We start from the raw sequence: 26,646 nt of genomic DNA, 5'->3' as shown, positions 1-26,646 counted from the left end.
TTTAAAACACTCAAGTGAGAAATTGCAGAAGACACTAGAAAGCGGAGAAACATCCCTTGTTCCTGGATTGGAAGAATCAATATTGTGAAAATGGCAATCTCACCAAAAGCAAGCTACACATTTAATGCAATCCCCATCAAAATTCCAAAGGCATTCTTCACAGAAATAGAAAAAACAATCCAAAAATTCATTTGGAATCATAAAATACCTCGAATATCTAAAATAATACTGAGCAACAAAAATAAGGCTGGTGATATCACCATACCTGATTTTAACCTATACTACAGAGCCATAGTAACAAAAACAGTGTGGTACTGGCACAAAAACAGACATGTAGATCAGTGGAACAGAATAGAGGACCCATATGTAAGCCCTGGTAGCTATAGCCACCTGATATTCGATAAAAATACCAAAAATATTCATTGGAGAAAAGACAGCCTCTTCAGTAAATGGTGTTGGGAAAACTGGATATATATCTGCAGAAGGTTGAAAATAGATTCTTCTCTCCCACCATGCATAAGAATCAAGTCCAAATGGATTAAAGACCTTAACAACAGACCTAAAACTCTGAAACTCCTAGAGGAAAAAGTAGGGGAAACCCTTCAACATATTGGTCTTGGCAAAGACTTTCTGAATACAACCCCAATTGCTCAGGCAATAAAACCACAGATTAATCACTGGGACCTCATGAAATTACAAAGATTTTGCACTGCAAAGGGCACAGTGAAAAAAGCAAAAAGGCAACCTACGGAATGGGAAAAAAATCTTCACCTGCTATATATCTGATAGAGGATTAGTATCTAGGATATACAAAGAACTCAAAAAGTTAAATAATAAGGAATCAAACAAGCCAATCAAAAAATGGGCTTTGGAGCTAAATAGAGCATTCTCAAAGGAAGAAATACGAATGGCATATAAGCATCTAAAAAAATGTTCTACGTCACTAGTCATCAGAGAAATGCAGATTAAAACTACATTGAGATTCCATCTTACTCCTGTCAGATTGGCCACCATCATGAAAACAAATGATCATAAATGTTGGCAGGAATGTGGAAAAAGAGAAACCCTTCTACACTGCTTGTGGGAATGCAATCTGGTCCAGCCATGTGGAAATCAGTGTGGAGGTTCCTAAAACAGCTAAAGATTGATCTGCCATATGACCCAGCTATAGCACTCCTAGGCATATATCCTAAGGACTCATGTCATTTCTTTAGAAGTACGTGCTCAATCATGTTTATTGCTGCTCAATTTATAATAGCTGGGAAATGGAACCAGCCTAGATGTCCCTCAACTGATGAATGGATAGCACATTTATACAATGGAGTTCTACTCAGCGGTAAAGAAAAATGAACTTATGAAATTTGCAGAAAAATGGATGGACCTGGAAAGTATTATACTAAGTGAGGTAACCCAGGCCCAGAAAGCCAAGCACCACATGTTCTTCCTCTTATGTGGATCCTAGCTACAGATGATTAGGCTTCTGCGTGAGTAGGAAAATACTTAGTAGCAGAGGCCAGTAAGCTAAAACGGAGATATAAAGGGAAGAGAAAGGAAGGGAGGAGGGAACTTAATAGGTTGGTATGGTATATATGTAAGTAGAATGAGATGGGGAGGTAATATGATGGAGAATGGAATTTCAAAGGGGAAAATGTGGGGGGGAGGTACTACCATGGGATATTTTTTATAATTATGGAAAATGTTAATAAAAATTAAATTAAAAATAGAAAGAAAGAATGTAAGAGGCAAAGGAAGGGCAGGACTCCATACAACATGCTCCCTCCAGACACAAAATGGCCTGGATGTCCATGGCCTCACAGTGCCTGAAACTACCTGCATAAGACCATCATAAGAGGAGGAAAAGATCAAGACATCACAAGTAAAAGAGAGACTGATTGAGATGGAGAGGGAATATGATGGAGAGTGGAGTTTCAAAGGAGTAAGTGGGGAAGTTGCTAATAAAAAAAATTAATAAAAAATAAACACATCAGGGCTGGAGAGATGGCTTAGCGGTTAAGCGCTTGCCTGTGAAGCCTAAGGACCCCTGTTCGAGGCTCGGTTCCCCAGGTCCCACGTTAGCCAGATGCACAAGGGGGCACACGCGTCTGGAGTTCGTTTGCAGTGGGTGGAAGCCCTGGCGCGCCCATTCTCTCTCTCTCCCTCTACTGTCTTTCTCTCTGCATCTGTTGCTCTCAAATAAATAAATTTAAAAAAAAATAATAAAAAAAATAAATAAACACATCAACCTCAAAAATATAAAGAAAAAAAATTTGTCCTGACTGGGAAGGCTCCCTAGGTAGATGCTAACTAGAGGCACTCCATTTGGGAGGTGGGTTGTCCCTATTTTCCCATGCTCTGCTAGGTACACACTTGCCATGTACATGGTAAAAAGCCTTTTTCTGCAGACTAAGCAGCCTGAACTGGCCAGCAAACCTGGCACCAGGTGATCCATTTTAGGTTATTTGATCTCTTTTGCCAATCCTGTCTCTCTTATCCCTAGGACTTGAGAAAGAAGCAGGAGTGAAAATGAGGTCTCATTGATCAAAAAGTCACTCCCGAATCTTAAAAGCCAGTCCCTGCTCAGTCTCATAAGAAGACAGACAGTGGTGGAAAATGACTGTCTGGCGCTAGGGGGTGCATACACACAGAGAAGGAAATGGACAGCCCTCAGCACCATCCCAGGTTTATTTAGACAGCTCAACTGTCTGTCAGCGCCCAAGGCAGCTTATGACACCCTAGCAACCTGATCCCTCCTAGAAAGCCCAGAAAGCAGTCTACTGTCCTGTGGCCTGTGGCCCAACCCAAGCCAACTTCCCCCATAACCACATCTCCATCTCAACTCCTAACCTGGATGGAGCCTCCTTTATCCCTTCCCTGAAATCTTTTATTCCAGAGATCTGCATAGCTTGCCTGCTTATCATCCTCGTATCTTCCCCTGATCCCAAAATGCCCCTTTGCCTCCTCTCTCTTGCCAGAAGCCCTCCACCTCTAGCCTCTGAATGCTCATCCTCCCTTTACATCTGGCATTTTGACAAAAATAACAAGCTCCTTTATTCTCCCTTCTGTCTTCTCACGGGTTCACAGAGTCCATCTCCCTCACCTTCTCTATAACAGGTGTCTGCCAGCGACTGCCATGAGGGCAACTCAATACAGGGATGGTATGAGAGAAGACAGCAACATTCTACACTGGCGCTGTTGATCTCACCACTCTGCCACCTCTAGCCACCATGAAACTGCGTCCTCATCACCTGCCCTGAAAAGAGACCCATCGACTGCATTATCCAGTCTCTCTGAGCATAAGAACTCATCGCCCCTTAGGGTCAACATAAAAAAAATTAATCTGTGACTCTTATCATTAACAAAAAGTTGGAATGTTAGGTCAAGATGGGCTTCCCCAAAATGGAATCACCAATGACAGCAAGATGGCAACAGATACAAGGAAGTGGGTCATCCACATTCCTCAAAAAACTGCCCAGCCATTATCCCTTCCTTGCCTAACAATGCCCCAGGTCTAGGTGTCCTCCCCCTTCTCTCTCAGGATACCAGGTTACTGTTCTGGTGTCATACCCTGGCTATCTTAGATTTCCCCTAAAGAAACCTTTCATTTCCCCCTTCCTCACCTTCCCCCAGCTGAAGAGCTCTATAAAGCCCACTATCTGTAATCCCAAATTGACTGCTCCTCTCTTGAGAGTCAGTCCTGGCAGCTCATGTTTTCCTGAATAAAAACTTCCATCTTTGAAAAAAAAAAAAAAAGTCAGAAGTAGCCAGGTGTGGTGGCACATGCCTTTAATTCCAGTACTTGAGAGGCAGAGGTAGGAGTATTGCATGAGTTCAAGGCCACCCTGAGACTACATAGTGAATTCCTGCTCAGCCTGGGTTAGTGAGACCCTACCTCGATAAATAAAAAAATGTCATAAGTAAACCCGGCATGGTGGCACACACCTCTAATCCCAGCACTCAGGAGGCAGCAGTAGGAGGATCGCTGTGAGTTTCAGACCAGCCTGGGCTAGAGACCCTTACCTTGAAAAAAAAATTTCCAGAAGTAGGCTACAGGAGGGCCTTCCATTTCCACTTTGCAGCCAGCCAGACCTGCTGACCTGAACGGTTCTACACTTGAATTGCCACTGACCCACAACCCCCTTCCCCGCAGCCAGCGGCTGAGGTGTCTGCCTACCCGCAGGTGAGGTGTGTTCACATTCACATCAGTTCTACAGGCAGGCGCTGTTCCCGTCCACATTCACATGAGTGAACCAAAGTGAGGGAGTTGAATGCCTGCAAGCATATGCAACCAGCTAGAGACAGAGGTGGGATTCCAAGGATGCACTGCTTCCAGCATTGGTTTACACAATTGTACCCTTGGCCCACTTTCTGTTTTTCTCCAGGACCCACCTTCCTCCTATACAGGTATATGGCTGTCCATGCAAGAGCATGTTGCCAACAAGGAGTAGAAAATGGCACGTGTGCAAGAGACATCACCCACTTCTCTGTTCGTTTTTTAAAATTTTATTTATTTATTTGAGAAAGAGGGAGGGAGGGGGAGAGAGAGAGTGAGAGAGAGCAAGAGAGATATGCCAGGGCCTCCAGCTGCTGCAAATGAACTTCAGATGTGTGTGCCACCTTATGTGGCTCTTGGGAAATTGAACCTGGGTCCTTTGGCTTCATAGACAAGCACCTTAACTGCTAAGCCATCTCTCCTGACCTTCTCTTCATTTTTTTTGGGGGGGGTGAGGGGTTATAGAGGTAGGGTCTCAGCCTAGCTCAGGCTATGTAGACTTCAGGATGGCCTTGAACTCATGGTGATCCTCCTACCTCTGCCTCCCTCCCAAGTGCCGGGATTAAAGGCGTGTGCCACTAAGCCCAGCTTTCTCTGCCTGTTTGCCACTGGTGTGCAGGTCTAATTGGCTGGCTGATGTGGAAACTGGACAACCACCTTGGGCTCAAGGTGGAAGCCACAGTTTTGGCATGTTTGCACAGCTTGGAATCTGTTCTCCTTTAGTAAGTCTGTGATCCGGTTATATACACACAATCAAGGTGACTATCATATTTAGCAAAGCCTCCCCCCACTCATCGGGGCTAGAATTTGGCCAAGTCCACCATAATCACTTCCAGTGTGTATCTCCTCATGGCTAGCAGGGCGAGTGCTTTCCTCTCAACCAAGATGCCTGCCTGCCTGTAAGGTACCTCTCCAAGAAATACCACCTCACAAAACCCTGCCTTAGCCAGGCATGGTGGCACATGCCTTTAATCCCAGCACTCAGGAGGGAGAGGTAGGCAGATCAGCATGTGTTCGAGGCCACCCTGAGACTCCATAGTGAATTCCAGGTCAGCCTGGGCCTTACCTCAGGAAAACCAAAACAAACAAACAAAACCTGCCTTTTAAGCTTGCCAACAGGGCCTAGAGGGCAGTCCTGAGGGCTTGTGTGCCCAGCTAGGGTATGAAGGGGCACAATACTCACAGCCAAAGGGCAGGGAGGTTTACAGTAGCTATGAATCTGCCCCACAAGTTTCTTCTGTGGCTAGGTGTCCAAACTGCGCCACAAGGAACAATGGTTAGGGTGCTGGCCAGAGTGTACTATCAAATGGGAGAGGAGTGTGTTCCCAACAACAGATTGCAGTCCGAAGAGAGGCCGGTGCAGCTCTATCTGAGCTGCGGTGTCCCAGAATGCAAGAAAAGAGCCCAAGGGTGAGGTACCAAATGTGTGAGGAAGAAACAGCCATGAAGTAAGAGCCTGTGCCAGGTTGGGGCAGGGCAGAGGGAGGAGGTCGCCAGACTGCATCTGTTGGGGCAGGACCAGGACAGTGGGCCAAACCTGAGTGTGGGCGGAATGGGTCCACCTTGAGGTAAGGCTGCAGGGCGTGAAGGCCAGGTCTACCCAGCTCTACAAATAAAGCGCTTTTATTTACAGTTTCTCCAGGTCTTAAGTTTCCAGCCGCCCCACCCCAGCCCCAGGAGAAAAGGGCTGACTGACTTCAAGGGGAGCCAGGCAGAGTCTGGTCTGCAAGAGGTAGGCAGCCGCAGGTCCTGAGTGGCTGGGCTGGGCAGAGAGCAAAGGCACAAGGTCCTGGGTACCCCATCCCAGGGCAGAAACCAGGCCAGCCGGAGAAGGCAGCAGAGGGTTAGCATTCCAGGGTCAGCTCCCAGGGGTCAGGCCAGGGTCAGTACCACTGCAGCTCTGCTCATAGGATGGCGGGGCCTCTGCAGGGAGAGAGCAGGATCTACAAGGGTCTCCAGACATCCACACAAACCCCCCTCCCCTGGCAACCAGTCCCTGTCCTTTCCACTTACCATAGGGGTAGCCCCATGAACTATACTCTGGGGGGAGAATCAAGGCGCTAGTGGTGGGCACTGGACCCCCGGAGCCCTCTGAAAAGTAGGGGACAGTGGCACCTATAGAGACACACAAGGGAGGGTGCAGAGAGTCTGGGGCCGAGCTGCTGTCCTGAGCACATGACTCTGTGGCGACAGGCGTTGAGCCCAAGGTGGCAGATGGTAGCTGTTGCTGGGAGTGGCTCTTGGTAGAGAGGGAGACCGGGTCGGAGAAGTGGGGACCACTAGCCATAGCCTCTTCCTGGGGTGGCGCAGAAGGTACCACGGGGGGCAAGGCCGCAAAAGGAGACCCTGGGCCTAGACAGGGGCTCAGTGGGGCATGGTTCACAGCAATATTGCCAACGAACAGTGGGAGGGTCACGGTGGCTTCAGGTGCCTTCATGGAGACCTGGGGAGAATGCAGGTGGTGAGGGTCCGGGGTTAAGGCCACCCTGCCTCAGGGTACCCAGCCCCAGGCCACACCAAACCTGCAGGTAATAGTCGATGTGGATGAGGCTGCAGCCAGGCAGGGCTGACTGGGGCAGGGCAGGCACCAGGATCTGCTCTTGCCACTGAGCGCGCTTCCAGGCCTTGACACCCGCGCCCTCCACTTCTGCAATGGTGCGCACATCATAGATCCAGCGCTTGGCCTTGTACGACACTTTCTGTGAAAAGATCAGCCCTGTGGGCACGGGCAGGCCATCAACCCACCATCCCTTCTTTCCCATTGGGGACAGGCCCAGGCAGCTGGAGGGTTCTGACCTGCAGCAGGCTCGCCACCACGGGGCTGGTGTCCTTGCCTGACTGATTGTCGATGTCAGCCTGCAGCCTCAGAACTTGCCCCACCACATAGCCACGGAGGTCGGTGCTAGCCGTGAGGACCACACTGCCCGTCTTCACCAGCTTGTAGGAGAACTTCTTGGTGGCAGAGGCCACGTTGGGTTGCTTGAGGGGTGGAGGAGGAGGGACTCAGCAAGTGAGCATAGGCTACGTTCCCATGGCATGGGGAAAGGGCACTGAGGCCCAGCTCCCCTTACCCCAGAGGGCTGACGGTTCATCAAGGAGGCCCCAGCTCCATCCTTACCTCAATGTCTGGGATGCTATTCAGGTTCAGGGGGCTCAGAATATAGAACACAAGGCTGCACTTATGATCCTTGGAAAAACGCGGGGTGTCGATGGTTGCCTGCACCTGGTGCACAATCTTCCCAAAAGGTCCCTCGAAGGATGTAGGTGCTGTGGCTGGGGAGAAAGCAGGGATTGGTCCCTGGCATTGGCCACCTATGCAGCCCGTGGTCCCAGGGCCATAAGCTTTCTACTCACCAGGAAGCAGGAACTGGAAGGGAAAGTTGTGTTCTCCAGCTGGCAGACTCCCTGCAGAGATAAGGAGGCGGGGGCAAGCCTGAGGAAACCCATGGTGGCCACAGCACCAGGACAGGCAGCAATGGGCACTAAAGTCACTAGCCCACATTGCCTGTTTCCCAGCAGCATGGCCATGGTGGGAGCTGAGGATTGCAGAGAGGAGCTCGCTTAAACAAGGAGGGTGGGGCTGGAGAGATGGCTTAGCAGTTAAGGTGTTTTTCTGCAAAGCCAAAGGACTCAGGTTCGATTCCCCAGGACCCACACAAGCCAGATGCACAGGTGGCACATGCATCTGGAGTTTATTCACAGTGGCTGGAGACCCTGGCGTGCCCATTCCCTCTCTTTATCTCTCTGCCTTTCTCTCAAATAAATTAGTTATATATATTTATATATATAGAATATATTATATATAATATATTACATTAATATATATTATATTAATATATTAATTATTCTATTATATTAATATATATTATTATATTATATATATATACACATACATACACACACACACACACACACACACACACACACACACACATACAGGAGTATGTTTGGGGGTTGGGGGATAGAAGTGTAACAGCCACAGCAAGGGTCAGGGCCACCCAGACCCAATACCAGAAGGTAGGACAGTGCAAGAAACCAAGCTAGAGTTGTTGGGAGGGACATGGACAGTCAGGTTCCATTATTCCATTACAGGCAAGGGTAGTCCCAGCAATTACCACTAGCTCCCAGACTTACCCTTGTCAGCCAGTGACAGGGAGCTGTTGAAGTAGCTCTCCTCCACCACCCATGCCCCATAATTGGCCTTGTTGGAGACCCCACAGGATCCTGTGCAGGTCACCCGGATAGCTGCAAAGGGAAAGGTGGCATGAGCCCCAGACAACCAATAGCCTAGGCTCTTCCTTGTCCCCAACACAGAGATTCAGGCAGCGCTGACAGAACCCACAGGCCAAGGGTCTTGGGAAGGCCAAGGAGCAAGCAGCCTGTCACCTCACCAAGAACACCTCCCTAGCCATCCTTGGTCTTGGGGTTCCCCTAGGGAGCCATGCTGGCAAGGAAACTGACAGTGTTTCATCTGTCTTGCAGACACAGTGCAGCGAGGACAATGGGTCACTCCACAAATTGGTTACCTTGGCCCCTAGTCAGACCTATGAAAACCCAGCCCCCTACCTTCACCATGCAAGTCAGTGAGGCCTGTAGGTGCCCCTGCAGTCTCCAGGAAGCTAACTGCCAGCCAAGAATGTGGTCAGACCTGTCTGAGCACATCAAAAGTCTGGCACTGGAAGTCCAGCCCTGACTTCCTGGGCAACAGTGCCCTGGGAGGCTGACTTTCTGCACCATAAGAAAGCTGGTCCTCCTCCAACAGGGCGAAGTACCCAGAACAGGAACCACCAGAGGAAGAGCTCAAATTCCTTAATCCAACAGGCTTTCCTGGGCCCAATGTGGTTGAGTAATTATGGCTGGACAAGGAAGCCCAGCTGCATGAAGCAAGTATATCACAAGGGAGGAGACCCAAGAGAATCACACTAGAGGAAGAGACCTGCACTTCCACCTCCGTCCTTGTCCCTGTAGTCCTGGTCATGGCTTCCTGACTTCTCCCAAACACGACAGGGTCATGTGAGGGGAAAATTACTCAAGACTCTAACATCTTTGTGATGAAGCCACCAGGCAGGAGGAACAAAGCTATCCCAAGTATCTAGGGGGTGGTCATACCTGGTTCACCTATAGTCTCCCCACTTCATGGCTCAGGCCTCCTGTTAGTCACCCAGAAAACACAGTGCTTCCTCTTATAAATTTCTGACTCATCCTCAATCCAAGTGGTTCTCCACATGCATTGCCCTCCCATGACTGATGCCAGTCCGCCACCCTTCAGAGGGCCATGACTTCCTGCTGTACCTCTCTCTCTTCCCCTTGGCACTGCCAGGGATAGCCCTCAACGTCCATGGCAGCCCAACCTCATCACACTACTTTTTTTTTTTTTTTTTTTTTGAGGTAGGGTCTCACTCTGCTCCAGGCTGACCTGGAATTCACTATGGAGTCTCAGGGTGGCCTTGAACTTACGGCAATCCTCCTACCTCTGCCTCCGAAGTGCTGGGATTAAAGGCGTGCGCCACCACGCCCGGCATCACCACACTACCTTTCATCCTGGTTTCGCCATGCCCTCTTAGACCAGACCACGAACTATTCCTACCCTGGGATCTGGACACCAATGGCACCTACAGGTCAACAGATAGCCCTCAAGGTGGTAGGGGCAAAGTTAGAGCAGAGATTCACTGGTCGACTCAAGGTGCTGTGGAGAGGAAACACCTGAGGATGCCGGGCCCCAGCTAGAGTACAAGGAGCGCGGGGCTCCCCGCCTGGTGCGGGTGCTGCCTGAGCGCTGCCAGCCACCCCCCCGCCCTCCCCCCGCCCCCGCCCTCCCCCCGCCCCCCCCCCCCCCCCCCCCCGTTGATGGCAAAATGCTAGCTAAATTCCTAACCCTCGATGTCGTAAAGCTGTAACAACATGACTGCTTTAGCTGTGAATTCAGTTTAGGGGTAGTTACCCGACTGACCCTGCTGTAGCAGAGTGGTAAATCGGTAAATCAAACAGATATAGAACAGATACCCAGCCTCACTAGAAACCAGGAAAACCCCAGATGACTTACATGTTAGTTTGTCAGACTGGCAAATATTAAGTACTTTGACCTGTGTTGGGGAGATGGCAAATCGGACACGCCTTATACTGCCAATCGCAGGCTGACACAGGGCAGACCCACTGTTTGCACTTCCACGTACCAGGACACCCAGTGCCTCTCCTCAAAGTTCCTCACACTATTTTATGAGGAATCTCTCATTGCACTGCTTGTGGCAGCAACACTAACTCAGGCAAAAGAACACGGGGTCACCAGACCCCTCCCCCCCAAAAAAAACAAACAGCATCCAAGCCAAGTGGCTCAGGCTCTGTGATGTTGCCAACACCAGGTATCCTGTGAGGACCCTGCCAGTGTGCACAGCCTCCACCCAACATCAGAGGCAAAGGTGCCTTGAGCCACCTACTCTCATCACAGGTAACGGAGGCAAAGGGTTTGCAGTGTGTCTGCTGCTTCCTTGTCAAAATACCTGAAGCTGAGCACTGGAGAGATGGTTTAGTGGTTAAGGCACTTGCCTGCGAACTCTAAGGACCCAGGTTGGATTCCCCAGTACCCACATAAGCCAGATGCATAAGTTGGCACATGTGTCTAAAGTTCATTTGCAGTGGCTGGAGACCCTGGTGCATCCATTCTCTCTCTTCTATCTGCCCCTTTCTCTCTCAAATAAATAAATAAATAAGGGCTGGAGAGATGGCTTAGTGGTTAAGGCATTTGCCTGCAAAGCCAAAGGACCCAGGTTTGATTCTCCAGGACCCACGTTAGCCAGATGCACAAGGGGGTGCAAGCGTCTGGAGTTCTTTACAGTGGCTGGAAGCCCTGAAGCACTCATATTCTCTCTCTCTTTCCTTCTTTCTCTGTCAAATAAATAAATACAAAATAAATAAATAATATAAAAAAGAAAAACACCTAAAGCTGCTCCTTGGCTTCAGTAGGGTTGCAGGTGAGAATTCCCCAAGGAGCTCATGTTCAATGATCAAGACCAGTGACAATGGCTGAGGTATTTCCTTCTCAAATTACTATCATGCTGAGTGTGGTGACACAGAACTTTAATCCCAACAGAGGCAGAGGTGGAGGATCACCATGAATTCAAGGCCACTCTGAGACTAAAGAGTGAATTCCAGGTCAGCCTGGGCAAGAATGAGACCCTCCCTTGAAAGACCAAAAAAAAAAAAAAGGCTGGAGAGATGCCTTAGTGGTTAGGCATTCTCCTGCAAAGCCAAAGGACCTCGGTTCAACTCCCCAGGACCCACGTAAACCAGATGCACAAGGTGGCAAATGTGTTTGGAGTTTGTTTGCAGTGGCTGGAGGCCCTGATGGAGGCCATCCTCTTTCTCTTTCTTGCTCTCTCAGATAAATTCATTAATTTTTAAAAATTCGAGACAGGTATGGTGGTACATTCCTTTAATCCCAGCACTCAGGAGGCAGAGGTAGGAGGATCACAATGAGTTCGAGGTCACCCTGAAACTACATAGTGAAATCCAGGTTAGCCTGAGCTAGAGACCTTACCGCAAACAAAACAAAACAAACAAATTCACTGGATATGGCATGATGTAGTTCTGCCAGAGAATGAGGGAGCTGTGCACAGCTAGGAGATCTCCTTGATGTTGGAGAGGCACTGTGGACATTACTCCCTTTCTTTTCCCACCAGCATGTATCCTGAAGCAAGGACATGGGGCAAGGACTGGTGTGTTCTAGCAAGACCTCCACTGCAGTGGCAGCCTGGAGAATAATGTATCCAGGTTTAAGACAAAGAATCTCCTAACAGCGTACACACCCGTTTAAAAAGGTAGGCACCAAAATGACAGGTGCCTAATGACATTGGACACTGGAGGTTGGGGCTGCTCTGGTTCTCTAAAAGAGAATCATCCTGTGTTCTACAGAGACATCTGGAACTTTCTTCTCACATGGACACTCTCATCTGTCTACCAGGTTCCTCCCTTGCACCAAGATGATGGAGACCTCTTTACTCATTCCTTTCCTGATCCCCCAAAGGTCTTGAACCTGACCCACTCCCACCATTTCCCACAAAACAGGAAGGGAGGCAGCCTTTACTACACACCCCCACTAAATTTTTGCTTGTCCTACTTCCAAATGTATCATGAGTGTAACAGGAGTGGCTACTTCTCAGGATGCTATGAGAACAGAACAGGTCAACACAAAGTGAGGAGACCTAGTTGGGAGTGGTGGGACACAATATCCTCTCAGCACTTCTGAGGTTGAGGCAGAAAGATCTTATGTTTGAGGCCAGCCTGGGCTACATAGTGAGATGTTCTTTCAAACTAACTAGCAAACAACAACAACAAAAAAGACAAAGAGGGGCTGGAGAGATTGCTCAGTGGTTAAGGCACTTGCTTGCAAAGTCTAACGACCCTAGTTCTATTTCTGTGTACCCACATAAAAAACCAGATGCGGGGGCTGGAGGGATGGCTTATTGGTTAAGGTGTTTTCCTGCAAAGCCAAAGGATCCTGGTTCAATTCCCCAGGACCCAGGTTAGCCAGATGCACAAGGGGCCACAGCATCTGGAGTTTGCTTGCAGTGGCTGGAGGCCCTGATATGCCTGTTCTCTCTCTCTCTTTCTCTCCCTCTTTCTCTATCAAATAAATAAATAAATAAAAACAAAATATAGAAAAAAAAAACAGTTTCACAAAATGGTGCATACATCTAGAGTATGTCTCTTTGCCTCTCCCTTTCTCTGTCCCTGTCTGTCTCTCTGCTTGCAAACAAATAAATCTTTAGAAAAGGGGGTGCTGGAGAGATGGCTTAGTGGTTAAATGCTTGCCTGTGAAGCCAAAAGACTGTGGTTCAAGGCTCGATTCCTCAGGACCCAGTTAGCCAGATGCACAAGGGAACGCACGCGTCTAGAGTTCATTTGCAGTGGCTGGAGGCCCTGGTGCACCCATTCTCTCTCTCTCTCTCTTTGTCGCTGTCGCTTTCAAATAAATAAATAAATAAAAGACAGAGAGAGAAAAGAGAAAAGCAAGTGGGGAAACTGCCATCTGACCCACAATAGAGCAGAGCAAGCCATAAGAGCAGAATATAGTCTGTTGTCCCCCAAGGTCAGAAAATTGTCTTCTTCAACTTTCCTCCATATCACCTCTGAGGCAGCTAATATCCTCATGGCTGGATGCTGACCATGACTGTCAAACATCAGACAAGTGTTCAGTGAGCAAGACTGGGAACTCCAGAGCAGTCCTTTTGTACAGTGCAGTGACTTCTCTGCTGCACCTCCTAGCATCCCTTGAACGGAGGGGAAAAAAAAGAACCATGGTCCTTTCTTCCTTCTTTTCCATCCAGGTAGAGATGGTGGAAGCTTGTTGAGTGCCCCTCCCTTACACACACACCTATACACAGGCAACCTGAATAATCCACCCTCCAGCTCAGCCCATGATCTCTCAGCTTTTTTATAATTGGGACCATTAACTGGAGTTCCTTTTTCCACTGTAGGTCAAACTGTCCATTCACTCACCCCCTACCTGCCTCAGGAGGCCAGAGGATTTGGCCCATACTGTGACCCTGGTAAGCAACAGCCTGTTCACCAGCCCATCCAGAATAGGAGTGGACAGGCTGGGCATGGTGGCACACGCCTTTCATCCTGGCACTTGGGAGGCAAAGGTAGGAGGATCACCATGAGTTCGAGGCTACCCTGAGACTACATAGTGAATTTCAGGTCAGCCTGGGCTAGAGCAAGACCCTACCTCGAAATGCCCCCCTCCAAAAAAAAAAAAAAAGGAGTGACAGAAAGGAAGAGCCAGGTGGACAACGCTACATAGAGTCTCTCCTCTCTGTGTGCTCCCCCCAACCCTTATGGCTGAGATGGGCATCACATTCGCCCCTCAGCCAAGTATGGATGTTCTCTCATCACTCATATTTTCCTTAGGTCCATGGGGAGCTGACTTATCACTGCTGTAGCTCCTGCAATAGACATACCTGTTGTGTGGTGTTTTCCTCCAGGCATAATATGATGCCATCTTGAGGTAAAGGATGTTTTGGCCTGATAGCTTTGGCAACTTTGGAGCACAACAGTACTGCGATACAAGGTCTATAATGATGGTAATGGAGTTTTTGGCAATTCCCTAGTAAATGGAGGGGAAGGTCAGAAAACCCTCATCTTGTTTTGTTTTGTTTTAGAGAGAGTGAGTGTGTGGTGTGTGTGTGTGTGTGTCAGAGAGAGACAGAGAAAGAGAGAGACAGAGACAGAGACAGAGACAGAGAGAGAATATCAGGGCCTCTGTCACTGCTATTGAACTCCAGACACTTGCGCCACCTAGTGGGCATGTGCAACCTTGCACTTGCCTCACCTTTGTGCATTTGGCTTATGTGGGATCTGGAGAGTAGAACATGGGTCTTTGGGCTTTGCAAGCAAGCACCTTAACTGCTAAGCCATCTCTCCATCCCTGCTTTGGTTTTTTTTAAGGTAAGGTCTAGCCCAGGTTGACCTGGAATTCATTATGTAGTCATCTCAGGGTGACTTCAAATTCATAGCAATCCTCCTAACTGTACCTCCCAAGTGCTGGGATTAAAGGTGTGTGCCACCGCACCTGGCCAAGACCTTCATTTTGAATTATAGCATTTGTCCCCTCCTGCGCCTTTCCCAAAGCTTGGAGAAAGCTAGATTATAAAGGAGTTAGAAAGTTAGCTAGAAGAGGGAGCCCTTAGAGCAGTTTCCATGAGGTTATCATCTCCAGGTTGGGATGGGACTCTGCAATGATTCAGCTGCCTTTCAGTGACCCCATATAGTGTAAGTAACTCCAATAAACTCATTAGTTCATCAAAATTGGATTTTGGTGGCAATTGTGCTTCGATTGTAGTCTGTGGCTATCCAGGATGAATAGATGCGAGCCTGAATTTCCCCAGAGAAAATGTTTCATGGCACACCCCCACCCAAACACCAAACCCCAAGTGGGGACACAGGAAATGAGGCAATGAGATATTAGGAGCCTCAACAGTATCAGCACCTGATGGAGGTACCAACAACTGAGCTTTCTCCTAGACCTGGATAACCTCTAACTGCCCTGGGGCCAGAATCAGAACCTCTACAGAGCACAGGGTGGCTAAGAGGATAATGATGGCTATTCATCCTCAGGAGACATCAGAGTTACCAACCCAACAACGCTAAGGTCCAAGGGTCAGGTCCAACGGAAGTGGGCAACTGTGGTTTTGGGCAAGCAGCCAGGGAGCTCTCACAGGAGGCAAAAGTGGAGGAGAACCCAGCAGGGATATTTACACACTATTCCCCTTAAAGCCAAGGGCCAGCAGAGGTTACCGAAGTGCCCACCCGACCATGGGGTCTTGGCTACTAAATAGCACACAGAGCTCTCTATTCATGGGAGACAGTCACACCCAGCACAGAGTAGGCTGCACCCACAAGTGTCCTGTCGATGGCAAGACAGCAACCTGATCCTAGGATCCAGAGTGCCAGAAGTCTGCATCAGCAGAGGGCTCAGTTCAACTCCCGGAGGCCCCCCTGTGTGGGAGCGAGTGGATGCTGGGACAAGCCACCCTACTGCCAGCGGCAACCATAAACGTTAGGCGGAAAAGCGAGGAGGTGCCTGGGTGTACACCGCTGGGAACCTGCACGCCCGGGCAAGGACTTTCTTTGAATCAGGAGGCCCCTGCTCAGGAGCCAGGTGGCGAAAAAGAAGTGACCTAACGCGAGTTAAGTTCCAGGTGAGGGACCAGCAGGTGCGGAGCGCAGCGGAGCTGGTGGACACCTGGACAGGGAAAGTCGGAGGCCTGCGTGTGCTCACGTCAGGGTCGCCTGGGCATGATGTTCAGGCGCCTAGGCCCTCGTCGGTACTCTGACCGCCCCTAGGCGGAGAAGACAGGATGGGGTAGATGCGGAAGGACTGGGCCACCACCGAGCTGCCCGCCGCGCCCGGGGCCTCCGCTGGCTTCCCACCGCCACCGCAAGTCTGCAGCGCCCGCGGCCCCGCCCAGCCCTCCCGCGATCTGGGGGCTCCCGAGAGACTGCGGACCCAGGCCGGGAGCCCATCGATCTGTCTCTCAGCTTCCGGGAACCCGACCCCATCTCAGGTGCTGACGCGACGCGGCCACCCTCTCCCACTAGGCAGACTCGCCACCCACCTCGGAAGGGCAGCGGCGCTCCCAGGCGCACGTACACCGCACCGGACAGCGGTTCGCCCGGGCTGTAGACGACGCGGCCGTGGCTCAGACGGATCTCGAAGAGCTGCACCCGCCCCATACCGCGGCCTCGCGAGCCGCGCACTGACGCCTGCCCAGGCAGCTGCTCCCAGGCCCGCCTCCGGCTCAAGGACCCGCCCCGACCGCAGGACCCGCCTGTGCTTGAGAATCAGCCAGAGCCCTGGGACACGCCCCCTTTGCAAGGCACGCCCCCGTGAGACTGGTGCCCGGTTCGAGGCCCGCCCCCTACTCAGTGCCCTCCCTCCAGCCAAAGACACGCCTCTTCCCAAAGACCCACCCTCACTGGAACTGGTGCCCGGTTCGAGGCCCGCCCCCTACTCAGTGCCCTCCCTCTAGCCAAAGACACGCCTCTTCCCAAAGACCCACCCTCACTGGAACTGGTGCCCGGTTCGAGGCCCGCCCCCTACACAAAGGCCCACCCACCAGGCCGAGGACACGCCTCTTTCCATAGACCCACTCTCCCCAGGACTGGTTCCTGGCCCGAGGACCCGCCCCTAGAGCACAGCCCGGACCGTTCACTCGCACCCAAGGACCCGCCCATACAGCATGCCCCTGCCCCAAGAGCCGCCTCCCCCGGGGTTCGAAGCCAACGAGGACCCTCCGGAGCCGGTCCCGCTGGAGACGGTAGGCTGCGCTGTGCCCAATAACCCGCGGACCCCGAGGTCGCTGCGGCTTAGGGATGAAGTCCGCTCACCTGTCGTGTCGGCAGGGAGGAAGCTCGGGCGCCTCGCTTCCACCGGTGAGGACGCGCCCAGTGCACCCAAACAAGCGCCTTCCTCACTGGGCTCTGCCTGGCGGGGTCCCTTCCCTTACCTCTGTCCCACCCTAGGGCTCAAGCACCTCGGTGACCTCTAGGAAAAAATGTCACGTGGGGCCTGGAGAGCGGGCGCGGTGCTCGGCGCGCAGGTGCTGCCCATCCCCAGCCCAGCTCTGCGGAGCGCACCGCTATTCCAGGATGCAGGTAGACTGAGGTCGGCGTGGGGCGCATGGCAGGGCTGGAGAGAGACTACGCCAACAGCCAAGGGGAACGAACAAATTCTGATTCACTTTCTTTTATTTATTTATTTTTTCGAGGTAGGGTCTCACTGTAGCCCAGGCCAACCAGGAAATCACTACGTATTCTCAGAGTGGCCTCGAACTCACAGCGATCCTCCTACCTTTGCCTTCCGAATGCTGGGATTAAAGGTGTGCGCTTCCATGCCCGGCAAAGAATCACCTTCTTTTAAATGGTCCTTTTATGGACTGTGAGCCGTGGGGGAGGGGCTTAAATACTAATGTCACCAACTCTTTTCCTTTTCTTTTTTTTTCTTTTAAATGAGGTAGGGTCTCCCTCTAGCCCAAGCTGACCAGGAATTCATTATGTATTCTCAGAGTGGCCTCGAACTCAGGACATTCTTCCTACCTTTTCCACTATGCCTGGCTTTTTTAAAAATATGATTCTTATTTTATTTATTTGAGAGAATGGATGGATGCACCTATAGCCACTACAAATGAACTCCAGACACGTGTGTCACTTTGTGCAGCTGGCTTTATTTGGTTATGAGGGAATCAAACCTGGGTTATTAGGCTCTGCAGGCAAGAGCCTTAGCCACTAAGACCTTTTTTTAAAAAAAAAAAAAAACTTTTTAAAAGAAATATTTTATTTGAGAGTGAAAAAGGCAGATATATATGGTAGGGGGAGAGAGAAAATGGGCATGTCAAGGCCTTTTGCCATGGCAAGGAACGAACTTCAGAGGTATGCACCACCTTGTTCATCTGGCTTTACATGGGTACTGGGGAATGGAACCCCAATCCTAAGGCTTTGCAGGCAAGTGTCACTCTGTAGTCTCAAACTGGCCTTGAACTCACAGTGATCCTCCTACCTCTGCCTCCAAATGCTGGGATTGAAGGCATGTACCACCACCTCTGGCTACAGACAGAATGGGCGTGCCAGGGACTCTTGCCACTCAAGACTGACTCCAGATGCATTTACCACTTTGTGCATCTGGCTTTAGGTGAGTATGAGGGAATTGAACTCTGGTAGTTAGACTTTGTAGACAAGTGTTTTAACCGTTAAGCCATCTCTCCAGCCCCCCCCTCCTTTTGTTGAAGAGAATCAGATTAAGTTCTGGATCATATTCCCAACTCTGACACCTATTAGCCCTGACTTACTATTTGCAAAGTAGAGTTATTAAAAAAATGTTTTAGGTGGGGCAAGGTGGCACATGTCTTTAATCCCAGCACTAGGGGGAAGCAGAGGTAGGAGGATCACCGTGTTTGAGGCTACTTGAGGCTACCCTGAGACTACATAGTGAATTCTAGGTCAGCCTGGATTAGAATGAAACCCTACCTTGAAAAAATAAAAAATAAAAAATTTTGTGCTGGAGAGATGCAACAGTTAAGGCACTTGCCTGCAAAGCCTAAGGACCCATGTTCAACTCTCCAGATCCTATGTAAGCCAGATGCACAAGGTGATGCAAGCACACAAGGTCTCGCATGTGCACAAGGTGGCACACATGTCTGCAGTTTGATTGCAGTGGCTGGAAGTCCTAGCATGCCAATTCTACCTCCCACACACGTGTGCTGTCTCACTCGCATTAAAAAAAAAAAAAAGTTTTGAGCCAGGCATGGTGGCACACTCCCAGCACTTGAGAGGCAAAGGTAAGAGGATCGCCATGAGCTTGAGGCTACCCTGAGACTGCATAGTGAATTCCAGGGCAGCCTGAGCTAGAATGAAACCCTTCCTCGAAAAACAAAAACCAAAACCAAAAAAAAAAAAAAAAAAAATGTTTTTTTTTGCTGGAGAGATGGTGTAGCAGTTAAGGCACTTGCCTGCAAAGCCTAAGGACCCATGTTCAACTCTCCAGATACACACGGTGACAAAAGCACATATGTGTTCAAGGTGGCTCACGTGTCTGGAGTTTGATTGCAGTGGCTGGAGGCCCTGGCATGCTAATTTTCTCTTGCACATGCATTAAAAAAAAAAAATGTTTTGAGCCAGGCATGGTGGCACACACCTTTAATCCTAGTACTTGGGAGGCAGAGGTTAGAGGGTGGCCAAGAATTTGAGGCCACCCTGAGACTACATAGTGAATTCCAAGTCAACCTGGGCTAGAAGGAGACTTGGAAAAAAAAAAAAGTTTAAAAAAAAAGGAGGGGAGTGCTTCAATAAGCCCGGTGAGGTGGCACACTCAGAAGGCAGAGGTAGGAGGATCACTGTGAATTCGATGACAGCCTAGGACTACATAATGAATTCTGGGTAGCCTGGACTAGAATGAGACTGTACTTGGAAAACAACAACAACAAAAACATACAAAATAAGGAGGAGGATGTTATGAATAAGCTATATGGAAACCTACTTCTTTGGATGATGGTGTACCCAGAAGACATAGATTGCCACTAGAAAAATTTCAGTGCCAGGGGTGGGATACCTTCCAGTGAGTTGTTGGCCATGGAGGTCACTGAGTCCTTCAAAACATTATAGGCCATTGCCAAGGCTCTTGGCTTCCCACCAGGAATAGATGGTAAGACCCTGTTGCTGAAGAGTCCACATGCTTGGGCTGCAGGTCACTAAGAAATCAAGCTGAGGCTGGACTGGAAACCTCCTCCCTGTTGACTAACTGCCAGGATGCTGGAAAGAGCTATGTAGCATGCAGCGCTTTGGGAGGGAAGTCATCAACGTTGTTAAACAGCAGTAGACCCTGCAAGCCTTAAGATTGGCCAGCCCTAGGCCGGGCGTGGTGGCGCACACCTTTAATCCCAGGACTCGGGAGGCAGAGGTAGGAGGATCGCCATGAGCTCAAGGCCATCCTGAGACTCCATAGTGAATTCCAGGGTCAGCCTGGGCTAGAGTGAGACCCTACCTTGGAAAAGAAAAAAAGATTGGCCAGCCCGGGGAAATGTAACAAGTGGCACAATATGTTATGGGGGAAACTAACTGGTCTCTAATTGGACTGGAGGCCCACTCTATGGGAGGGAATAAATACCTGGTACTGAAAATTTAGCCAAAAGCCTATGGCTGGGGAGGTCATGAGCCCTAGAGGAGTAACACCTACTGTTGTCTGGCTAAATGCACTTCTTATGCCCAGCAAATTGCCCTGTAAGCATTTTTTAAATGTTTATACCCATATATTAATGCCACTCTCACTTTTGGTTAGAGAAGTCTCTCTTTTCAGGTGGCAGTGGCCACTGGGGTAACTCAAAAGTAACCATAGCCAGGCGGGGTGGCAGACGCCTTTAATCCCTGCACTTGGGAGGCAAAGGTAGGATCACAGAGAGTTCAAGACCACTGTGAAACTAATTCCATATCAGCCTGGGCTACAGCAAGACCCTACATTGAGAAAAAAAGAAAAGATACTATAGGGGGCTGGAGAGAGGCCTCCATGGTTAAGGCGATTGCCTACAAAGCCTGATGGCCTGAGATTCAAATCCCCAGTACCCACATAAAGCCTGATGCTCAAAGTGATGTATATTTCTGGAGTTTTCAGTGGTTAGAGGCCCTAGCATGCCCAATTTCTCTCCCTCCATCCCTCCCTTTCTCTCTCTTTTTCTGCTTGCAAATAAATGAATAAATGAAATTACCACAGAGCTGAAAAGAAGTGAAAGAAGAAATAAAGATATCTATTTATTTATTTATTTTTCTTTTTTTATTGACGGTTTCCATAATTACAGACAATGAACCATGGTAATTCCTTCCCTCCTCCCTTTTCCCCTTTGCAATTTCACTCTCCATCATATATTTCCCCCTCCCAATCACTGTATTTTTTTTTAAAGATTTATTTTTATTTATTTATTGGAGACAGAGAAAGGGAGAGAGAGATAGAGGGTAAGTGAGAGGGAGTGTACCAGGGCCTCTAGCCACCGCAAATGAACTCCAGTCACATGCAGCATCATGGGACCTGGAGAATTGAACCTGGGTACTTAGGCTTTACATACATGTGCCTTAACCACTAAACCATCTCTCCAGCCTCACTCTTTTATTTTGATGTCATCATCTTTTCCTCCTTTTTTTAAAATTATTTATTTATTTATTTATTTGAGAGCGACAGACACAGAGAGAAAGACAGATAGAGGGGGAGAGAGAGAATGGGCGCGCCAGGGCTTCCAGCCTCTGCAAATGAACTCCAGACGCGTGCGCCCCCTTGTGCATCTGGCTAACGTGGGACCTGGGGAACTGAGCCTTGAACCGGGGTCCTTAGGCTTCACAGGCAAACACTTAACCGCTAAGCCATCTCTCCAGCCCATCTTTTCCTCCTTTTATGATGGTCTTATGTACATAGTGTCAGGCACTGCAAGGTCATGAATACCAGGACGTTTTGTGTCTGGGAGTGCATTATAAGGAGTCCTGTCCTTTTGTTGTAGTCAGGTTTGCACTGCTGGCAGAAATCACCCAAACAAGAGCAACTTGTGGGGCGGGAGGAGGTTTGTTTTGGCTTATAGACTGGAGGGGAAGCTCCATGGCAGGGGAAAATGATGGCATAAACAGAGGGTGGACATCGCTTCCTGGCCAACATTAGGAGGACAATAGCAACAGGAGAGTGTGCCAAACACTGGCAAGGGAAAACTATACTACCCATAAGCCCACCCAACAATACACTGTCTTCAAGAGGCATTAATTCCCAAATCTCTGTCAGCTGGGAACCTAACATTCAGAACACCTAAGTTTATGAGGGACACCTGAATCAAACCACCACTGGCCCCCATAACCTGATAACCATCATGATGTGAAATGCAATGCATTCAATCCATCTTTAAAAGTCCCCATAATTTTTGTTTGTTTTTGTTTTGCAAGGTAGGGTTTCACTCGAATGCAGGCTGACCTGGAATTCACTATGCAGTCTCAGAGTGGCCTCAAAATCATGGTGGTCCTCCTACCTCTGCCTCCTGAGTGCTGGGATTAAAAGCGTGCCCCACCATGCCTGGCTAAAAGTCCCCATAATTTCATTTACTTGCAAGCAGAGAGAGAGAGAGAGAGAGAGAGAGAGAGAGAGAGAGAGAGAGAGAGGAGAGAGATAGGAAAAGAATGGGCACACCAAGGCCTCTAGCCACTGAAAATGAACTCCAGATGCATGTGTTGCTTACATGGGTCCTGGGGAATCAAACCTGGGTCCTTTGGCTTCACAGGTAAACACTTTAACCGCTAAGCCATCTCTCCAGCCCAAAAAGTCCCCATAATTTTTATCAATTCTAATGATGTTCAAATGTTCCCATAGTTCAAGATCTTTTAACTGAGCCATAATACCAAAATAAAAAACTAAAAAAACAAAACAAACAAACAAACAAAAAAACCTTAATGGCACAGAGTAAATACACTGCAAAAGATGGCATTGGGCATAGCAAAGAAGTATTCAACCAATACAAAATTTGAAACAACCAGGGCAAATGTCAAACTCTGTAGCTCCAAGTCCAACAACTATAGCCACTGACAAATCTCCAACTCCAATAATTCTAACCAGAAACAAGTCTATGGAATTCCAATTCTACTCCTCCAGCTAGGCTACTCAGAGTCCTGGAAAACTTCTCTTGGGGTTGGAAGCTCTCCTTAGCAGCCAACTTGTGGTTCCAGCATCTCCACTGGGTCTCCACTGCAAACCATGGTCCATCCCATGGCTTCTTCTGGTCTCCCTGCAGGCATCCAGCAAACCTGCTTCACACTGCCTATGGCTATTTCCAAAAACACAAGACTGTGTTGCAAATTCAATGACCCTCTCTTTCCTCCATTTCTGATACTTCATAATACCAGTAGGGTGCCAATTTGTTTATTCAGGTGGGAATAAAACAGACTTTGAAGAATAGGACAATCCTTGAACACTCAGGCCCCTTCAAAAGAGTCTACATTCTTCCTATTGCAGGTCAACTGGCTAAATCTCAAAGCTTATAATCTCTCATATAATTGCACCCGAATGAGCAAAAGTTTCAGCCCAAAGATTTCATCTTTGCCAGATCCCTGTGCTCACATCAGTCTGTTTCTACACAAAGCAACCCTGCATAAGTTCTCAGGACCCAAACATAACAGCAAGCCTCTCACATAAACTGCTTCTATCCCAGACCAGGCAAAGCTCTTTCTCACCCTCACAAGCCAAATCTCACAGTCCATAGTTCTTACAGCATTCAGGTCTTTCAACTCTAACAATAATAGTCCATCAAGCTGTACTTATAGCACTGCAAGGTTTGTCTTAGGGCAAGGTTTAAAGTCATTCCTCTTGAAAATCCAAAAGGCCAAAGCCACACAGTCAGGTGTCTAGCAGTAACCCCACTCTTGGTACCAAACTTGCTGTTGCAGTCAGGTTCGCATTGCTGGCAGAATCACCTAACAAAGAACAGCTTGTGGGAAAAAAATGCTTATTTGGGGGCTGGAGGGGTGGATTAGCAGTTAAGGAACTTGCCTGCAAAGCCAAAGGACCCAGGTTCAATTCCCCAGGACTCACTTTAGCCAGATGCACAACAGGGTGCACATGTCTGGAATTCATTTGAAGTGGCTGAAAGCACTGGTATGTCCATTCTCTCTCTCTCCCTTCCTCCTTCCCTCTCTGACTCTAATTTAAAAAAAAGTATGTTGGCTTACAGACTTGAGGGGAAGCTCCATGATGGTAGGGGAAAATGATGACATGAGCAGAGGGTGGACATCACTTCCTGGACAACATTGGGTGGACAATAGCAACAGGAGAGTGTGCCAAGCACTGGCAAGGGGAAGCTGACTATAATGCCCATAAGCATGCCCCCAACAATACACTACCTTGAGGAGGTGTTAGTTCCCAAATAGCCATCAGCTGGGAACCTAGCATTTAGAACACCTAAGTTTATGGGGGACACCTGAGTCAAACCACCACACCTTTCCTTTGGCTCTTACGTTCTTTCTTCCACCTCTTTCACAATGGGCCCTGGGCCTTGGAATCTGTGATATAAGTATTTCAGTGCTGAGCACTCCTCTGTCACTTCTTCTCAGCACCATGGTGCCTTCTGAGTCATCCCAAGGTCACCATCATCTGAAAAGAGAAGCTTCTGTAACCAAAAGTGAGAGTAGCACTAATATATGGGTATGAACATTAAGAAAAGTGCTTACTGCATAAAATGGCCAGGATATCCATGACTCATAGTGCCTGACACTACCAACACAAGACCATCACAAGAGGAGGAAAAGACCATGACATCAAAATAAAAGAGACTGATTGAGATGGGGAGGGGATATGATGGAGAATGGAATTTCAAATGGAAAGTGGGCGGGGGGAGTGGGAGGGTTTTACAATGGGATACTTTTTATAATCATGGAAAATGTTAATAAAAATTGAGAAGAAAATAAAAGACCTTGGATTGTGGGGATGTTTGAACATCATTGGGATTGATAAAATTATGAGGACTTCTAAAGTTGAAATGAATGCATTGTATTTTATGTCATGTATGGTTATCAGTTTGTGGGGCAAAATGTGGTTTGATTCAGGTATCCCCCATAAACTTAGGTGTTCTGAATGCTAGGTTCCCAGATGATGGAGATTTGGGAATTAATGCCTCCTGGAGGCAATGTACTGTTGCGGGCAAACTTGTGGGTATTATAGCACACTCTCCTGTTGTTATTGTCCACCTTATGTTGGCTGGGGGGTGATGCCCACCCTCTGCTTATGTTGTCATTTTCCCTGCCATCATGGAGCTTCCCCTCAAGTCTATGAGCCAAAATAAACCCTTTCTCCACCACCCCGCCCCCCCCCAAAAAAAGAAAAGAAAAGTGCTTACTGGACAGCTTGGTGAGCATAGGATATACATTTAGCCAGATAGCAGTAGATGTTACACTCCTAGGACTCATGACTACCCCTGTTGTAGGTTTTCAATATCAGGGATGTATTACCTCCCATGGAGCGGGCCTCCAGTCAAATTAGAGGGCAGTTGGTTTCCCCCATAACAGATATGCCACTATTGCACCCACTGGCTCATTTGGCCTGGCTGGCCAAATTTAAGGCTTGCAGTGTCCACTGTTGGGTATCTTCACTGGTGATTTCTCTCTCTCTCCCATTGAACTGCATGCAGCATGGCTTTTTCCAGCTTTCTGTCAGCTGGTCTACATGGAAGAGGTTTTCAGCTCAGCTCCAGCAGGGTTTCTCAGTGACCCTGCAGCCCAAGTATGTGGAGTCTTCAGCAACAGGGTCTTACCATCTATTCCTGGTGGGAAACCAAGGGCCTCAGCAATAACCTGTAATGTTTTGGGGGTATCAGGGACCTCCCTGGCCAACAACTTACTGGAAAGTATCCCATCCCTAGCACTGAAAATTTTCTAGTAACAATCTACAACTTCGGGTTATTCTATTGTCTAAAAAAGTGGGTTTCATTATGACTTATTCTTACCCTTTTAGATTTTGATTAGCCCTCCCCCCACCTTTCCTTTACTCAGTCTCTGCCCCTGTTCTCACTTAGGCCTTTCCACCCCCATTTATCTATTCTACTTACTTATATACAATACCATCCTATTAAGTCCTCTCCCCACCCTCCTTTTCTATTTCCTTTATATCTCCTTTCTAGCTCACTGGCCTCTGCTACTGAGTTTTATTCCAATTCACATAGAAGTCCAATCATTTCTAGCTGGGATCCACATATGAGAGAGTACATGTGATGTTTGGCTTTCTAGGCCTGGGTTACCTCACTAAGGACAATCCTTTCCAGATCCATTCATTTTCCTACAAATTTTATAATTTCAATTTTCTTTTTTAAATTAATTTCTTTAAGAGAGAGAAAGAGGGAGAGTGAGAGATAGACTGAGAGAAAGTATATGGGCGCACCAGGGCCTACAGCCATTGCAAGCGAACTCCAGATGCATGCGCCACCTTGTGCATATGGCTTATGTAGCTACTGGGGAATCAAGCCTCAAACCAGGGTCCTTAGGCTTGATAGGCAAGTGCTTAAATGCTAAGCCATCTCTCCAGCCCAATTTCATTTTTATTTACTGCTGAGTAGAACTCCACTGCATAAATGTACCACATCTTCATTATCCACTTATCAGTTGAAGGACACCTAGGCTGGTTCCATTTCCTAGCTATTATGAATAGAGTGGCAGTAAACCTGGTTGAGCAGGTATCTCTAAGGTAATGAGGTGGGTCCTCAGGATATATGCCTAGGAGTGGTATACCTGGGTCATATGGTAAATCTATTTTTAGCTGTCTCAGGAACCTCCACACTGGTTTCCACAATGGCTGGACCAGATTGCATTCCTACCAGCAATGT

General features: G+C 48.6%; 1 protein-coding gene across 2 annotated transcripts; it reads right to left on the bottom strand.

Annotated features, from left to right (window-relative positions):
• Nucleotides 1–5,877: 5,877 nt before the first annotated feature.
• Arrdc1 (arrestin domain containing 1) lies at nt 5,878–16,516 on the bottom strand. Of its 2 annotated transcripts, none has more exons than XM_045155652.1 (8): nt 16,384–16,516; nt 8,405–8,515; nt 7,625–7,675; nt 7,389–7,543; nt 7,067–7,249; nt 6,793–6,969; nt 6,284–6,713; nt 5,878–6,213 (listed from the first exon to the last, which is right to left on the bottom strand). In XM_045155652.1, the coding sequence occupies exons 1-8, from the start codon at nt 16,499–16,501 to the stop codon at nt 6,143–6,145; spliced, it is 1,296 nt and encodes a 431-aa protein (XP_045011587.1). In that variant the 5' UTR covers nt 16,502–16,516; the 3' UTR covers nt 5,878–6,142. The 2 variants fall into 2 exon arrangements, with proteins under 2 accessions (XP_045011587.1, XP_004654205.1); XM_004654148.3 differs by having other exon boundaries at nt 5,878–6,193.
• Between the last annotated feature and the right edge of the window lie 10,130 nt (nt 16,517–26,646).

The sequence above is a fragment of the Jaculus jaculus genome, chromosome 1 (assembly GCF_020740685.1).
Source record: "Jaculus jaculus isolate mJacJac1 chromosome 1, mJacJac1.mat.Y.cur, whole genome shotgun sequence".
Classification (NCBI taxonomy): Eukaryota; Metazoa; Chordata; class Mammalia; order Rodentia; family Dipodidae; genus Jaculus; species Jaculus jaculus.
Note: the sequence above shows the minus strand (reverse complement) of the source record. Positions and strands in the feature narration are given on the sequence as shown.